Here is an 18,493-nt window from a genome sequence, read left to right as displayed (position 1 = left end):
TAAAGATTCAGCCTAAAGCGCACCTTCTGCAGGAGACCTTTTCTGCCCCCCCTCAGCCGCTCATACCTTCCCCCTTTCAGATGATATTCCATCTGCTCTGCATATATCTGAATGTACCCAGATGATTAGAAATTGTTTTGCTCTCTAGAGTATACACTGTGAGAGAGGGAACTAGAGTGTGTCTTTGCAGAGAAGGCCAGAGAGCTGGCCCCATGCTTGTTCTGGGAAAAGCCATGGAGTGGGAGTTGGAGGGAGTGGGGAGAGTATGGGCTGGGAGGGAGTATAGGGGCCAGGTTGTGGGTTGGGGTGGAAGCTGGGGGCGTGTAGCACTACCCGAGTCCTCCCCCTGTTTGTGGCCCAAGGGAGACCCCTGCTGTTCACACTGTTTTTCTGACCATCCTCTCTTCAGGGGCCCCGAGGACCAGATGGACCAGCAGGGGAGCCAGGGTCAAAAGGTGTCAAGGTATGTGCCCTCATCCAAAGTGCATGCTTCTCTGCCCAGAGATAGACCGTCCTTCCTTCCTAGCTGGATTCAGGGGGATGGGAGCATGATTTTCCAGCAGCTGAGTCCTATTAAATCTCTCTGCACTGGTCACCCCCTAAACAGTGTAAGTATTCCTGTCTAGGGCAGTAGCTGAGTTCCAGACCCAGCCAGACACTTACACAAAGTGCTTTCAGGATTCTGGGACTGGAAAGGAAACTGAGAAAAGTTATCCTATCCACTCTTACCTCCATTCCTCTTCTGAAAGCAGAATGCCCTAAACCCCATGGGGAGTGATGTGGCCAGTTCCAAGAAGACTGTGCCAGAGATTCCCCCGATAACAGCAGCCTCTTACCTACTCACACATGGCCTTGCTGACTGCAGGGGGTGTGAGGGCGAGGGCACAAAATGGTCAGTGGGCAGCTCCTTGCTTTCCCTTAAGGAAGCCTCTCCTTCACTGCCAGCCTCAGCTTTCTACTTTGTAAGAGGAAGAGAGTGGATTCTACATTCTTTTAAAGCTTTATTTAGCACTCTCTAATTCCAAGATCTGGTCTACTTGGGAGTAGAAAGGGAGGAGGAAAAATGGCCCTCTTCCCTATCTCAGACCCCTTGCCTTCTGAACCAGGCAGTCATACCTGGTCCGGTGGCTCCAAAATGACTAACACAGAGTGCCCCCTTGCAACGCCAAAGCCCGCCTCTCTGTTATTTGCTCTCCTCCTCAGGGCCCTCCAGGAACACAGGGCAAACAGGGCCTGGATGGACAGCAGGTATGTCAGCAATTTCCCCGGAGCCAAGGGCATGGTGCCAGACTGGCCCCCTGCCAACCTCCCCTGCCCTCCCCCCACCAGACCCACACACTCCCTTCACTGTGAGACATGCCTTTGATGGACTTTCCTGACACAGGAGCATGAGGAATTGGGACCCTGATTCTCAGCCTCTAATTACCCCAAATGTGTTTATAGGGCCAGGAAGGCGAGAGAGGGGAGCTGGGGCCTCGTGGCTTCCCGGTAAGTGTTAAACACTGGGGGCTTTCTTTTTCTTTTCATGAAATAAGCAAGTGGACAAGGGGGAAGGAGGAAGCAGAGGGAATGACTTCAAAGATCTATTTGCTGGCCAGGCTTAGTTTGGCTCCGTTCAGTTCCAGGACATGTCTCTGTCACTTTCCTCCAGAGTGACTGAGACCAAGGTGGCGGGTGGGAGGCAGGAGAAAGGTGGTGTTGACTAGAGCAAAAATAATTCCAGGATCTGATCCCTGCAGGGAATCCCGGGTCCTTCCGGCCCCCCGGGGGCTAAGGGCGTTCCAGGAGAAGCAGTAAGTATCTCTCCCCATTCTCTCCCTCTTGCCTGCATGCTTTTTTCACTCTTCTCCAGGCTCACCAAAGCATCCAGGATCCAGGGGAGTGGGCCAGTTCCAGAGAAGATGGGCAGGGGGAACAATGACTCCTGTCCTGCCAATATAATGCATAATTCTTGAAGGGTGTGGGGGAAGAATTGTGTGAACACTGTAGGAAAGACAGTAATACTGTCTGCAGGGAGTTCTCTAAGTCAGAGGAGGGACAGGGATTATTTTGGGAAACACAAGGTTCCTCCCTCTAAGAGATAGAATGGAATCTTTGCTTTCTAAAGAGATGATATAAAAAGAAGTTGGGTGAGGACTAGGTGAGGAGAGAAGGCCAGAATATCCCGGTCATACCCTCGAAGAAAAGCTTCAAAGGAAATTAGGCCACTGGCCTAGAAGCACTTGAGTTATCTCCTCAGCCTGAATTCTCTATTCCTTTTTGCGGAGCCAATCTGGACTGCCTAGTTTTCCCAAGTGATTAGTTCAGGGGGAAAAAAAAGAAATCTATTTATGTGGCTGGCCTGAGCTCTGAGCTTTGTGGTGAAAGGGGGAGACTCCAGTGGAGTCTGAGCAAGGAAGCTGGAGCAAGGCCGGGGACCAGGCTCAGGTGGTTTGGAAGATGCTTGTGGGCCAGGTCCGCATGGAGCAGGGCTTTACCATCTCCACAAGGGCAGGGCACAGGCCAGCCTTAGTCCATGCTTGAGGGAGGAACGAAACGTCTGAGCCGGCTCTTTGGGTGATGGAGCCTAGGCTAGGATTGGCTGGGAGCTTCTGGCTGCTAGAATGTCTGAGTGAAACTGGCTAGAGAAATAACTTTCCATTGGAGAAAGAGGCATCTTAAAGAGACTTTTGTGCATCTTTCCATCTTCTAGGGCCCTCAAGGACCACAGGGACTGATTGGCCCATTGGGAGAGATTGGACCTAAGGTAATGTGTTTAAATGGACCTTTAACTACTCTCTCTTTGCCCTTCTCCCAGCCAGCACCTCCTCACAGGGGCCTCTTGGCTTCTTGGAGAGGTGCAAAGGGACAGGGAAAGATTTTTAGTAGTCATCATTCTTGAAGCATTGAGTTGTCCTCAACCTCTATATTTTTCATTCTGCCTCCCTTATAGACTCTCCTGATTTTTCTTTCTCCTTTTATGAAAATTTATTTTCAAAGAAGGATTTCATAAACTTATTCACTAATAAGGTCCAAATGACTGATAATAGATAAAGCAGTCTTCTTTTTCCCAGATGTGTGCATTCTAATAGAAATCACAACTTTAAGCTAATTGTTATCCTTTTCATGGAGTTATGGAGATTCATCCTCTTCCATTTAAATCTGGCCTCAGACATTTATCAGCTACTTGACTCCAGGAAAGTCACTTAACCCTGTCTGTCTCAGTTTCCTCATCTGTAAAATGAGCTGGAGAAGGAAATGGCAAACTCCTCCAGTATCTCTGCCATCAAAACCTTAAATGGGGTCATAAAGAGTCAAATGTGACAAAGAAATGACTCATCAAGAAAATGCTTTCAGTGCACCCATGTTTTCTCATACAATAATTCAATTCAACAATTCTGTGAGGTAAATGTGAGGGAGAAAGAATTATGATATTATTGTCATTTTACAGGTAAGAAAATTGAGAATCAGGCTAAATGAGGAATGCTCAGGTTGGCAGTAATTCGCAGAGTGAGGATGCTGACCCAGGTCTTCTTGCCATCTCAAATCCCACTTTCACTTTCTATATTTTTTTCTAAAATACCTTATTGCCTCTCACTCATACTGAAGTTTTGGGAAGATGAGAGTGGAAGAGCTTTCTGAGCCTCTCCACCAAATACAGACCTGCCCTCTAAAATGATACCAAATGAGCAACTGCCTCCTTTGCCTTTGTGTAAAACTAATCTGGGTGACTACACATCTCCAGGCCTTTGGGAATCCTCAGAAGGGATTTTCCATGAGATTGGAGGCCAGTATTCTGAACTGAAGGAAATTCTATTTTTCCTGTCTCCCATTGAAACCTATAAAAGGTTTTGTAACCTCTTTCTTCACCATCTATCCTATTTCTTTTTTCATTATACTGGATGCATTTTCCTCACCCCTCCCCCCCCCCTTTTTTTTTTACAGAAATAAGGGACTTGCCCAAATCTACACAGTGACTCAGTAGTTGTCAGGACCAGAACCCAGAGCATCTGGCAAGCTTCAGGAAGCAATTTTACTTTAATAAAAGTAAACCACCAGTGTGGTGTCAAAATAGCAATCCACCCCAAAACAAGAGAAAAGATGGGTTCAAGGAGAAAGATGAGGGCGGTTGGATCTATTTCCAGGCTTTACCTAATTAGGCAGCCTAACCTTGTGCAATGAGCATGGGAGTTAGAAGACCTGAATTCAAATTCTAGTTCTGTGATATAGAATACACTCTTGAACTTTCTGAGCCTTAGTTGCTTCATCTGTGAAACAAGGAGGTTGGACTGATGCCTCTAAGGTCCCTTCTAACTTTAGATCTTATGATCCTATCACCTTTCACTGGCTCTCTTCACGCCACCAAAAATGGGTGAAGTTATTTCCCTCTTTATTTAACTTGTGAGGACTTTACTAGAGTATAGAACTCTGTCAATAAGACAACAAAAAAACTGAGATTCACAGAACTTAAGCTCCTTTCCAACACACTCCACCTCCCCCACTCAAAACAGAGCGCCCATCTCTTGGGGTTAGTTGTCTGTCATCTTTTTGCTCGGTCTCCAAGAGAATGGATGTACTCATTCGGCTGAAAGCTCAGCTATCAGGCAATTGCTGCCCTGCCACACACCCCCTTGTAGCTGTGTGAATCACAAGATTTTCCATTGCAGGCCTGCCAAAAAGCTCTCAATGTGGTAAACCGCACAAATGGGAGCTCAGCTCGCAGCCTGCCTCCAAGCAGCTTCTGGGCTTGGCCAGGCCATACAGAGCTGAAGCTTCCATCTCCTACAGCCTGGCAGGGCTACCCCCTGATTCCCAGAAGGACTTTTGGGTTGTCATAGTGGGAAGTCTCACCCCAGATCCCTAGAGCCTCAGCCCGGTGCTCCCAATTTTTAGGAAAGGGGAGAAAAGAGCCTTGGGGCTCTCATGTAAGGACTTCCTTTTTGATTCTGATGCCACTGATGAGAGTTGCCTTCCATGAGACTCCCTTCAGGAAGCCTGATGCCTGCAGAGGAGGGGCCTGCAAAAGCATCTCTCCTTGGAGCTCCCATAGTTAGGACTGATCTTTCTCTGATCTGATAATCAGGCAGAAGAGCTAGATTGAGGAGAAGGGGGAGATGAAATACCTTTTTAACTACAAAGCAAGTTTCTATTGCTGCACCCTGAGGTTTTGACTAGAGACTTTCTCCATGCCCCAAGGGGATGCTACCCTCACAACACCCTTCTAAAGTAAGTAATGAACATCGACCCCCTCATTCTTCCAGATGGAGCACTGAGACTCAGAGAAAGATGAACCGGCACAGCTAGGAAGCACTAGAGCTGAAGCTCACCTGGCCTTGCCTTTTTTCCATTCTGCCTGTCAGTCACTCCCTCAGCTTGCCTTCAAGGTTTATTTATCCTGCCTTCCCACCCTGTGGCTTTGGCTGTTTAGATGGTCCCCTTGGGATTCAGTCTGGGTGAGCTCCTCTCTATTTAATAACCTAGGGCAGTGATGATCGTGTCACAGGGAATGGCAGAGCTGTTTTCTTCCTAGGAGCTCCAGGGACCTCACAATCAGACACATGGACCTCTTTATCCTTCCATCCCTCCCGCCCTCACCCTGCAAAGGGAGCAAGTATAAGTTTTACTGGAGGGGCTCAGAAAAATCAAAGACCCTGCTAGGGCACCACAATGAGTCATCAGGAGAGCTAGGTCTTGGACACAGGTCTAGAGAGTTGACTTTCCAATGCTTCTCCTTGGAGGCCACGTCTCACCGAACACAGCAACGTTCCTCCTTTTTTTTTTCTTTTCTGAGATTCATCTTCCGTCCCTGTCTATTGTGCTGAAGGCTCTTGGAGGGGGAGCAAAGGGCCAGGTTCCCCTCTCCATCCCTCCCTGCTGACATCTGTTGGCCAGCTCTGGCAGTTACAATGAAACTTTCTTTGCAGGGACCCCCTGGTGCTTTGGGAGAGCCTGGCCTTCCAGGTGAAGCTGGGATGAAGGTAAGCAGAATCCATAGTCCAGTCTCCTCAGCCCTGTCCCCACCCCCACCCCAGACCAGGAGAACAGAGGCCTTTGTTTGTTAGGGGCTGACTAGAATGCCTGGGCTATGCCTTTTGAAAAGAGATCTGGGCTGTGCTAGGGGGCCTGCAGTTCCCAGGAGTCACTGGCTGCGATCAGCCTTCCAGGGTTGATTGCTCTGGGGCCCCACCGAAGAGACTGAGCTTTACCTTAATGGGGGGCTTCTATCCATGAGTAGGGTAATGAGATCTTGGGAACCCTGGAGAAAAAACAAGGAGATCATCTCCAGGGGCCACTCAGCTTTCTTAGGCAGCTGCAATTGGAAGGTAGGAAGGAGGGAGGCCTCGGGGAAACGCCCAGAGCCTGGTTGGAGCACTATTTAGAAACCCTGGCTCTTTCACTGCTCTTCTATTCACCTTTGAACCCTGCATGTCTGGAACCCCACTTGGGGATGTTCCAATGCTTGCATTTTTTAAGTTCACTTGAATAAGTCAAGCCTATTAAAGCTCCCAGGCCCCACATAGCTCAAATTCAGATCTCATCTCTGCTGCTTGCTAGTTATGTGATTTAGGCAAATCTCTTTACCTGTTTGGGCTTCAGTTTCCTTATCTGAAAATGATCTGGTTGACCCCAGCAGTCTTTACAATTCCTCCAAGCTCTGATTTCCTATATACTAATAGTCTACTGAAACCCACCTTTTGAGTTCCTCTCTGTACCCCACCCCTCAGAGAAGCTTAACCACAAGCCAAGTCTTCTCTCCCTTCCTACCCTCTGCCCAAGCATTCCTTGAGTTCCCAGGGGCTTTTAGATTTGACCCTAGTTCAGAGTCAGCAACATTCTGGACTGCCCCCAGATTAAATCCAAAGCCTCCATGGAGTTTAGAGAATACTGGGGGGAAGGGAGGTGGAGAGGGGGAAAGTTTAAAAAAAATACTATGCATCAGCAGACATCCCCTGTGTTCCCCAGTCCATGATCAAGCCTTTGGGCAGGTCTCAAAAGATGGGCTACAATTTATTCCAAGGGTCCTTGAAGATTCATTAGTCTAAGGTCTCTGCCAGCTCTAAATCTTACAGTAAGCTATATGCTGAGATTTGGGGTGGTGTTGAAATGCTAAGAAACCCCCTGGAGAAGAAATATTCCTTCATCTTTTTTTAGCAACCTAGTGAAAACAGGAAGCATTGTTGTTGATCCAGCTGAGTAGCCCTGGACCAGGGGACAGTACAATTCAGCTTGTCCTATCTAGGCTATCAGGCACTTTTCTGTATCTCTCTTCTTTAATGTTTGCTCTGGCAGACTGACCTTGGGATGCATCCCTGAGGCTACCTCATCTGCTGTCCTTGATACTCGATCTGAATCTCTGCTCTGTAGCCCCACCTGCCTCCCCTACTTCTTTCTCTATCCTGTGCTCCTAATCACTTGCCTGGGAAACAAGCCCCTATTGATCCACTTGGCTTGACAGGCTACTGAAGGCTTCTCAACCAGAGGGGGCCCCTGAGTTGAGAAAGAAACTTGTGCTTCATAGCCTCCCTCCATGGAGCTGATAAGGAATGTTGGCTCAGGGTAAGGGTATTGTTGAAATCTGGGCCCCGGGGAGAGGCAGTGAACACCTGAGAGTAGTGGGAGCTGAGGGAGAGACGTAGAGATGGTATAGTGAAAAGAACACCACATTTAGGTCTAAAAGCCTGGGTTTGAATATTATGATATTAGACAAGCCTCTTCCCCTTTCTGGGCCTCAGTTTTCCCACCTGTAAAAAGAAGAGTTGGAATAAATATTCTCTATGAATCCCTTGTAGATTTAGGTCCTATAATCTATAAGTATAGGAAACAAGAAGATCAGCTGTTGCGGGCTCCCAAAATAGGGGGAGTTTGGGGAAATATAAGGAATGGGGACCTAAAGACTCTCAAGCTGGAAAAGGGCCATTTATCCTCTCATCCCTACCTCAAATTTCATTTTACTTGAATGAAAAAAGATACTAGTACTTTGGGTAGGAAAGAGTCTTCCCTCCACTAGAATCACCAGGGATTGGAGCTGGAGAATGGGGAGAGGAGAGATGCAATTCTATATACAGATGACCAGTAATCTGAACCTATAGGCACGAGGAACATTTTTTCTCCCCACAAAGGATGTGAGATAAAAGAACAACAAATCAAAGTAATTACAAAGAACGTTTTTAAAGACACATTTAGTGATAGCCAGATATCACTGACCTGCCACAAGGACTGGATCTGTCTGACTCTGCTCAGAGATGACAAAACTATTTCTATGTGCTTTTCTGGAATTGGCCTACAACTAGCCTTTCAAGGGCTACCTTAAAATTGAAATCTACCCAGACAGGTCCTTGGAAGATCAGCTTGTCTATAGAACCATTGCTAGGTTAGTGAAAGAGCAGGCAAAAAGGTAAACTTTGGGACACAGTACAGAGCTGAGTGTTTAGATGGCATGTATTCTGAAAAGACTTTTTGTCTCAATAATGATTCACTTGCCCTTAGTTCCATCTCCTGCCTCCAAATCTTTGTCGGGCTCTGTCCCTCATGCCTGGATTGTACTTTCTCTTTACTTCCACCTCTTAGAATCTCTAGTTTCCATCAAATTTTAATTCAAATACCATTTCCTTCATGAGATCTTTCTTTATCTCCCCTAGATCCCAATGGTTCTCCCAAAATATTATCATGTGTTTATTTATGTGTACTTATATGTAAGCATATTTTTCTGCCAATTGAATGGAAGCTCATTGAGGAAAGGAATAATTTCATTTTTGTCTGTATCCAACGTTCCTGGCGTATGGTAGGCATTTAACAAATGAATGATTAATAAAGAGGAGTACCCTGGATTCCAGATCCCTCTTTGGCCAGCCTAATGGGGCAGGAGGAAGGAAATGATGTTGTAAATGATATGAAATTGAGGAGTTTCTCTCCATGACATGGAACCATGTGTGTTTGGATTTCATAGGGCGATTTTGGACCTTTGGGCATCCCTGGAGAGCAAGGTCTGGTTGGCCAGCGGGTGAGTAGAAGCCAATTCCCTTCTTATTCCTAAGGCAGTGTGATGTAGTCTAAAGATCAATGGACTAGTCATCAGAAGAAGAACTCATCATATCAGCTCTGCTACCATCCAGCTGTGTGACCTGAGACAAGAAATTAGACTTCCATGTCCTCCTCCATAAAAAGAGAATTGCACTAAAATATCTCTTAAGGTGACTTTGAGCCCTGATAATCTGTGATTCTCTTTTAAATCATTCCTTTTCTCAACAATCCTTCAAGGAATAAACCTCAATCACTCTGGTTTTACATACAGAAGATTTAGGGTGTCATTTTCTCTCATTGCCTGGTTCTATGCTCCATAATATTGGACCCTTCCAAGAGCAAAGGCCAGATCTTTCAATGTCTCTTAAAGCTCCCTTTCAATCTTTGGGTTGCTACCAGCCCAGACTAATTTAGCATGGCTGATTTTAATCTATTCTGACAAAGGGCCCAAACTTTTCAAGCCCAGGCTCCATTAATGTAGTCCCAGCAGGTGGTGATACTCCCCGTCAAAGTCAGAGACATCACTAAGATTGGGTCCCAGCCCAGAGGACACTGGCATTTACTTTCACAAAGGAATTCCCATGCATGGAAGCAGAAGAGAGTGTGTCTGAGTTAGGCAAGTGAAGAACAAAGCCTGTAGTCATGCTCTGTGGGACTGATGGGTGACTGTACAGTACAGTATGTTAAATGCTTTTGCACGGTTGGGTGTTTGTTGGATGTTTGGTGTTTTTTTTTTTGTTTTTTTTTTACAAAGTGCTTAACAGATTCATTTTTCATTCTGAGCAGAGAAGAGAGAGTAAGAGGAAGGAGAATTCCAGAGGTGGAGAGGAAAAAACCAAGTTCATTAATTAATAGCACTGGGATCTGTGTCTCCAGAAACAGTCACATAGAGAAAAATTATAAACAAGACACTTGCTGTTAAAGCTGGATGGAACATGTCAGTGACTAGAGATGCAGGTGCAGGCTGGAGCCAGTTCATATTAGCTTTGGATATCTGGTTGTTAAATTTTCAGTATAAGTATTTGCATATTAAAAATCAGTTAAAGTTACAAATTAGGCTGTGATTCTGATTACCTAGGTTTATAAAAGTATGATAGAGAAAATCTTAATAATGCAAATTAAACTTAAAAGTGTTTTGGACATATATTTTTGAGAGGGGATTGTTGTTATTTATTATTGTTTTTGGACATATATTTTTGAGAGGGGATTGTTGTTAATTATTGTTAAACATTTACCAATACAACTTTATCAACACAGTCAACAAATATTAACTCTGATACATTTAGGCTGTGCGACTCTGGACAAGTCATTGAACAACTTTTCAGTGTCCCTAGATAAGTCCCTAAAATTCTAAATTACCAAGCAGCTGTTAGTCTACACTTATAGAACATGTTTTCTTACTGAAAATACCCTATACCAGTTCATGAGTGTTGTAATCCATTATGTGAAAAAAAAAGGGGGGGGAGGGGAGAGGATATTGATGAGCCCCTCAAGGTCATTCAATCCAAACACCTCATTTCAGAAAAGTAGAAACCGCAGCCCACAGAGGGGAAATGATTTGCTCAGTTTCTGAGGAGCATGTGATCTTTCAGGCTGAATCCCAAACTTCTAGTTAGATTTGGGGGAATCTATTTCTGCTTTTCTGACTCCCTGACTCCCTGACGGGTGTATTGGGGTAAATAAATGGTTAAATAAATTAACTCAAAGCTGGTAGATGCACCAGCTTTTGGTCCCTGAGGAAGTATGAGTGGCAATAGGGAGAAGGTTCTGCCCCAGGGAATATGACTTGGGGGAAGAACTAGCAATGGAGAAAGTGAACTTACAGAAGGTGTACTCTCCCTAACACAACCTCTTCTGTTTCTAGACATGAGATAATGACTTGAATAGTAGACTAGAAGTCATAAGAACTCAAGGTTTGGGTGTGCCGGCTGTATGGGTAATCATTTCATTTATCAAGAGCCTTAGTTTGTTTCACTATAAAATAGGGACAGCTTACAATATCTACTTTGTAGAGTTTAAAAAAACAAAAAAAACAAGACAATGTATATAATTATGAGTACTCTATGGATGCAACCTATTATGATTATTCTTATTCCCACAGGGAGAGACAGGGCTGGAAGGAGATAGTGGCCCAGCTGGACCTGATGGTTTGAAGGTAAATGATGAAAAGGGCTTTGGGAAGAGGCCATATTACTTGAGCTAACCTTCTAGGACAGAGGGAGCTTTTCCTTATGGGCTCCCTTCCACCAGAAGCAGACTCAGTAAGCTTCAGTTTTTCTCCTCTGGTATTTCAGGGCCTGAGGATTTATTTCTGGAAGGAATTTTAGAAATCATCTAACCCAACCCCTTTATTTTTATCTAAAGGGAAACTGAGAAATAGGGAAGTTGAGTGTCTTCCCAGTGGTTACACAGGAAGTAAGCAGCTGAGTTAGAATTTAAGGGTCTTCTGACTTTAATCCCGGTAACTTCTTACTGCCTCCACTCTTATATTTTGCCTTCTCCAGACTCTCTGGGAATGGCATCTCATTCTTCAAGGTGAGAGAAGGGAATGTGAAAATCCTCCATCGCTTTTTGTCATAGCAGAAATAAGATGGGTCATCTTAGAATCATCTTAGAACTTAGATGGCTGTTTCTGGCAGGTGTTTGCTGCTTCCTTATACCCTTCTCCTCCTTGGCCACATTAACCAAGAACAAGTGGCCATTAGCTGGCCTGTTATTGAGACATGAAGCAGAGGAGGTGTCCCATTTTAGGATCCTGAGGTCCAAATAGGATCCAGTTCTCTCAATCTTTTGTCATAGTTCAACCAACTTTTCCCCAGTTGTAGAATGAGCAAGAGAATCTTCTCTACTCCCATCAGAGGAGTCTGAACAAGCCCACATCTGTTCTGGGTGCACTAGATTTTCAAAACCACATCAAGTTATTTTCAGATCATGAACAAATACCCAGACTTTTTTGGATGAAGTCTCTATGTCTAGTCTCCTGGAACTGCAGAATGCCTCTCTACTGAGGAATCTCAAGCAACAAAAAGGACAATCCCTTGTTCTGGACTTGGTCAACAGCCTTGGTTTTCCTATTTCTTCCACCATAGTGAATCTGTCTTACCCCATTTAATAGCCTCTCATTTCTACTCTTTCTGAAGACTTCTAAGTGGGTCCAGGACTTTGAACTCAAAAGAAATTTAGCTCAATTAGTCTAACTTTCTTCATATTACACGAGGGAAAACTGAGACTCAGAGAAGTTAAAGAATTTGCTCAGACCTGGGATCTGAACTCAAGTTTTCTAACTCCTTATTGAATCCATCTTGCTAACCGTCCCTTTTTTGCTGATGAGTAGGTCTTTGAGTGATTGTTTCCCTTTGGTCTGCTCCTGAGCTCTCTAGGATTGAGCAGAACACACCTGATGTGTCTTTCTGACTTTCCAAAAATTTCATTCATGCTTTCAAGATTCCTTAGTGACACCTAAGGCTTCTGGTTTCCCTCACCCCCTTTGGCTTGAATATTTTCTGACTGGCCAGGAGATGTCACGTCCTCTCCTCTTGCAGAGTCATCATTCTAGCCTCCTTCTGTCTCTTTTTTCATCCAAGACTCTCTTAGTCTCCTCTCCCTCAACTCTAGGAGAAGCACTGCATGGCATCCTCTGACCCAGAATTCTGGGAGCAGAAAAGAAGGAATCAGCCCTGCATCCTCCCTTTGCCTTCTCTCCCGCCCTGCTGCATTCCAGAAATCCCCCAGGCAGGAATCAATCATGAAATTTCCTGGCTCCCAGTCTCAGGTTGGAATCTTGGCGTTCCAGGGCCCTGGCCCCATTTTCTCAGTTCCCAGCATTTCAGGCCCCAGGCAGCAACAAGGGCCCAGGGAGAACTACTACAGCTGAGCCCACCAATTTCATTCTCTAGGTGTCTATCCTGGGAGCCCAACTGACTTCTCTTCAGTGGTAGTTTTTTTTTTTTTAATATTGAATCTTGCTCTGGCAGGTGAGGTAGCCTTGGGACCAGGACTCAGCTTGGCATTTGAGTTTCATGTGCCAGCTTCTAAGCTGCTAATAGATGTCCATGGAAACACCACTAGCTGTCTCTGGATCTCCATTTTCTTTATCTAATGAGCATAATACTAGCCCCAACTTACAGTCCCAGAAAGGTCACTACCAATGAAATTGAAGGTGGGATTTATACAAATCTATTATAATAGTTGCATTATATTTTCACATCAATATCTGGGAGATTTAAATGTCAGTCTGAAGAGTTTTCTGTCAATCAGAATTTCTTCTCCCTGACCAGTGGCTCCACTAGGCCCCCATCTCTCATCACACATCATTAATTGAGCAGCAATTCCCTTTCAATTAGCCTAATCCTAAGGGATCTCCCCTAAGTAATAACAAACATTTCAATTAGGGCTTCGAGGCTGACAAAATGCTTTCTCATATACTGTGTAGTAAAAATAGTACTCCCCTCATTTTACAGGCAAGGAAACTGAGGTACAGAGAAGCAAAACAATGTGTCTAGCTTTGTATCTAGTAGATGTTGGATGGAGATTTTAAGCCAGACCTCCTTTCTAGAAGTCCAGCATTCTTTTAGTCACTATACCATGTCTCTTTCCATTCATTGTAGTTCCTTAATCCAACTTCTTGGCTCCTTCCCAGCCTTTCATTCCTCTATGATCCAAAATGAGAATACTTGTTCTTTTGACCTTAGAGTCTTAGTCTTTTCTTCCATTTTCTCACTTTTCCTAGTTTCCCTCACTTAGCTTTTGGCTCAAATAGCTCCTCATCATCCACACTTTTCTCACAATTATGTCAGGGGAGCAATGAGCTTCCACAATTCATTTTTTGGTAGGGGGTGGTTCTCTTTAAAAATTTTTTTTAATTTACCTTCATTTAATAAGCATTTTTTTACTCTTCTTTTCACCCCATTCTCCCAACTTGAAAAAGGAGAAAGAACAAAAACTTTGTAACATATGCAAAATCAAACAAAGCAAATTCTCTCATTAGCCATATCCAAAAATGTAGGTCTCTTTCTGCATATTGAGTCAATCAGCTCTCTATTAGGAGATGAGTAATGAGGTTTATTATGTGCCCTTTTGAATCTTTGCTGGTAACTATATTGATCAGAGTTCCAAAGTCTTTCAAAGCTATTTGTCTTTACAATGTTGTTGTTCCTGTATAAATTGTTTTCCTAGTCCTTGAGTTTCAGTAATGTTAATGAGGTCGAGGTCATGAGCTCAACCCCTGTGTAAACTATCTAAGCTGTTTACTATTCCCCAGTTACAGGCTGAAACCCAGAACCCATCTGAAGAGAGGAGGCACAGGGAGCAAATATCTAGAAAAGAAGTCTGTGTGGAGTACTCGGGGGCTCATTTGGGTCAGTCCCTTATGGCCATTCAGGGCTACCCTTAGAAATTCACAGATTACTGGAGCTAGAAAAAATCTTAGAGATCACCTTGTCCTATTTTCTCCCTTTTTTCTTCCTGCCACAGATGCAGAAACTTTAAACCCACCAAGGATAATTACACCCCCCACTCCAGATCATCAGTCTGGCACCAGCCTTTAAACTTCCATGACTTCATGCCATCTCATGCCATTTTCTCCTGGCTCTCCCCAAGCCTGTCTCCAGTTGTCAGGCCACATGTCAGGTCTCAGTGGCAGGCCTGTCACCCTTGATTTGAGATACATACCCCCAGTGGTAATGAAAAGGGCTCCCTTGGCATGGGGACTGTTCCTTGGCATTGGGACCCTGATTACTCATTTCACTGCACCTGATATTTGAGGGTGGCCTAATTTGGGGTTGGGGATTATGTCAAAGAAGAGCCTTTGATCCAGACAACCTACCCTTTGGTCTGACAGAGCATGCTTTTACCTCTCCCACATCTCTGGGTCATCATCAATGAGCTAAGGCATATTTAAGATGGGGAGAATGGTTAGGGGTTAGTTTTAAACCTTGGCCCCACTCAAAACTGATCTCATTCTGTCTGGGAGGAAGCCATTAGGTCCATGGGACAAACACGGGAGAGGGATATTTGAAGATTCTCCCCACTCCCTCTCCTTCAATGTCCTCATCCCACAGCTGGACAGCTCCCTTCGCCTGGCCAATGCCATTTAAAAATAATTGTCGTTATTACTCTTTTTCTTAGCTGACATGGTTGCTATAATTCTATATGACTCAGTTTTTGTTTTGGGAACAAACCATGAAATCATGGGTCTCAGGGCACCTAACTCCCACCTTCCACAGGGCAGTTTACTCGAATTTCATTGACTTGGAAAAATTGATGGCTCTTTGCTTTCTCAGGGAGACAAGGGTGAGCCAGGCCCAGATGGCGAGCGAGGAGAGAAAGGCAAAGAAGGTCTGAAGGGCAAAGAAGGTCCCCCTGGCTATCCTGGGATCACAGGTGTCCGGGTGAGTGTGCAGAATCTGCCTGTGTCCTTGTCCCTTCTGTGTGAGTCTGCATGCGTCTCCTTCCCTCTTTCTGGCTGCACTTGAGTGAAACAACCAGTGTCAATCCAAGAGACTCAACAGAGCATTTGAACTCTGCTGGCATGGTTTATAGGCTGACATTCTGCCATCACCATGGGCTTTGCTTTCACACAACAGGACAGTCTAATTGGTCTGGGGATAACTATGTTGATTAAGGAAAGGTGAAGAATTGGCCTTGTGGATAGGATCATAGAATTCTTGGTTTAGAGCTACCAGAGACATTCAGGCTCCTCATTAATATTACTGAAACTCAAGGAGTAGGAAAAAGAGGCAAAATAACTTGCCTAGAGTCCCACAGTCAGTCTTTGAGATAGAATCATAACCCCAATCTTCTGGCTCGTTAATTTAGTCTGTCAATTAAGACCACATTGCCTACAGGCTTTAGAAAACCATAGCCCCACAGCCTTTTTCATCTAGGCTCCAAATTGTCGCTGACTATGTTTTGCTCGTTATCTCAAAAAATATGGGAATTAGAACCTTATGTTCCAGGATCCTGCTCACCAACACCTCCATCACCTACACACAGACGGAAATCTCTGCTTGATTTCTGGCCTTCGTGCTAAATATGTAGGATTTTGGAATAGTTAACTTTGGATCTTTAAGATTCATAGAGAAAAGACTCCATTAGAATTAACCTAGGGGAAGGATCCTTGAATGAGGCTGAACCTCAAGAAAAAGTATCTTTTCATTAAAAAATGTTAATTTAGTTCTAATTTCTGTTCCCCCTCCCCAACAATAAGATATCCCAAATTCTAGATCTCAGACAGATGAAGGAAAATCCCAAGGAACTTAAATCATAGGATCATAAATGTAAAACTAGATGGGACCTGAGGGATCACTTAGTCCAACTCTCATTTTACAGATGAGGAAACTGAGGCGCATATCACTTAAGTGATTTGCCCAAAGTTATACATATATAGCAAGCATCGGATATAGGATATAACTTTGATTCATTATTCCAGCCATTTCAATCCATTATTTGTTTCTCTGTACTTCTCAGTTGTGCTTCCCAGGGGAGCTGGGATTTCACTGGTGTAAGAAGTTCTCAATGATTAACTTCCTCTATCAATTCAAAGAAATACTTTCTCTGTAACTTAGAATCTTAGGACATTACCTGAAACTCTGAGGCTTATAATGGGTTGCCCAGGGTCATTTCCAATATGTGTCAGAAACAAGATCTTTCTCATTCCTAAAGACACTTTTCCTGTCCATTGTGCTATACTTTTTCTCTATATTTTTCTTAGTTAATGATTTAAAAAAAAAAAAAAACAAACCAGTATTGAGGTATAAAGTTGGCATTGGGGAAATGGAAGGTGATGGGACCATCTTCATTACACAATGAAAGAAATGTTTTGCCCTACTTTGTATTTAATGAATATGATTTAGCCTAAGTCTGAGACATAGCAAATTGTTTTCTAATGGATATGACTTATTCATTTAACTAATTTCAAGCTGTACCTACTATGTACAAGGTCCATGGCACAGGGGAAAAAGTTTTCAGAAAACTTATGGTTTAGTTGGAACTATAAAACACAGGAATAAAATTAGGAAACAAAGCAAGAGAGGATAATTGGGGAAATATTATCATTGTCTCATTATTTGAAAGGACTCTCATGGGAGAAAGGGATTATTAGACTTAGATAACCTTCTTGGCCCTAGAGGGCTTAGAACTAGAAGGTATGGATGAAAGGTGGAGAAAAGCAAATTCCAGTTGTTTGTAAAGTCCCAGTTCTTCAGTCCAAAGGTAGAATAGGTGGTGGGAGGGGATTGTGGAAATAGTTATTAGCAAAGGCCTTAAGACCTCTAAGCAGAGGCTAAAGTCATATTCTTTAGGCAGTTCCTGTTGAAGAAGTCACAAAATCACAGAATCCCAGGGTTTCAAAAGATGATCTCTGAGATCTAGTCAAACCTGTAATTTAAGAGGAATTGCCTCCCCAGAAATCCCTGATAAGGAGGCTTCTACTCTACACTTTTCCTCTTTAGAAGCCCATTATCTCCCAAGGCAAATCATTCTACTTTGGAACAGCTCTGATTATTAGGAAGTTTTTTTTTTTTCCTTTAAGCCTAAATCTACCTCTCTCTAATTTCTGCTTTTTGTCTCTATGTATATTCTTTGAGAGGGAAGCAAAAGTAAAGTCCTTGAAGACAGTGATCATATCTCTCTCTGCCCCTCACTTTGCCCCAGGTATTTTCTTCTCTAGACTATAAACATCCTTAGGTCTTTAAATTGACCTTTTTCTGTGGCATAGCCTTCATTCTCCTCACTACCCTGATCAGCCTTCTCTGAATGTCCACTGGTTGTAAGTGTCCTTTAGAGAAGGGCTCCATGTCTGACTTTTCATGACTCCATTGGGGATTTACTTGGCAAAGATTCTGAAATGGTTTTCCATTTCCTTCTCCGGTTCATTTTATAGATTAGGAAACTGAGGCAAGCAGGGTTAAATGATTTGCACAGGATCACACAACTAGGAAGTGCCTGAGATCAGATTTGAACTAAGGAAGTTGCATCCTCCTGGCTGCGGGCCCAGCACTAGGTGCCTTATTCACTAGACTACATGACTTCAGAGGGGTTTTCAATTCTGAGAGTCTGTTACTGAGGCAATGGCAATGTCAGACTCTGTGCAGGAGTTTAATAGAAGGCCCTGGGAAGAGTTTAATGGGATCTTGACAGAACAACAATCAGCGAAGCACTCATGATGTACCTACTAGAGCTAGGTACTGGGGATACAGAGGCAAAAATGAAAGCATCCCTGCCCTCAGGAGCTTCCACTGTCAGATAGGAAGAGGACTTACAGAGGCCGAAAAAAGAGAGGGCAGGGGATACCATATGGTGTCTGGGAGGGGAGCAGGGTTGGCAGCCTTGACTAGAGTCTAGAAGGCCTGGGAGAAGAGGAAGAGAAGGCTGGAGCAAGATCTGAAAGTTCTGCCATTGACCTTGGAGTGCCAAGAGGGGAAAGCCAGGGAGATGTTCCCATAGCCTCGTGCATTTCCATCTCTGAGTTCTGGCTGCTCAGCTTGGCAGATGC

The 18,493-nt window shown here is 44.1% G+C and overlaps 1 protein-coding gene across 2 annotated transcripts in view; it reads left to right on the top strand.

Moving 5' to 3' along the window:
* COL27A1 (collagen type XXVII alpha 1 chain) overlaps window positions 1-18,493 on the top strand; it is a 241,862-nt gene that overhangs the window by 173,841 nt on the left and 49,528 nt on the right. For both annotated transcript variants that reach the window (XM_031954623.1, XM_023494250.2), the window contains exons 29-37: window positions 410-463; window positions 1,204-1,248; window positions 1,444-1,488; window positions 1,740-1,793; window positions 2,693-2,746; window positions 5,904-5,957; window positions 8,927-8,980; window positions 11,102-11,155; window positions 15,282-15,389. In XM_031954623.1, the coding sequence (XP_031810483.1) occupies window positions 410-463; window positions 1,204-1,248; window positions 1,444-1,488; window positions 1,740-1,793; window positions 2,693-2,746; window positions 5,904-5,957; window positions 8,927-8,980; window positions 11,102-11,155; window positions 15,282-15,389 (522 nt within the window). The remainder of the gene's footprint in view (window positions 1-409; window positions 464-1,203; window positions 1,249-1,443; window positions 1,489-1,739; window positions 1,794-2,692; window positions 2,747-5,903; window positions 5,958-8,926; window positions 8,981-11,101; window positions 11,156-15,281; window positions 15,390-18,493) is intronic.

Source organism: Sarcophilus harrisii, chromosome 2, assembly GCF_902635505.1.
Source record: "Sarcophilus harrisii chromosome 2, mSarHar1.11, whole genome shotgun sequence".
NCBI lineage: Eukaryota > Metazoa > Chordata > Mammalia > Dasyuromorphia > Dasyuridae > Sarcophilus > Sarcophilus harrisii.
The sequence above is the reverse complement of the archived record's forward strand: the minus strand, read 5'-3'. Positions and strand labels throughout refer to the sequence as shown.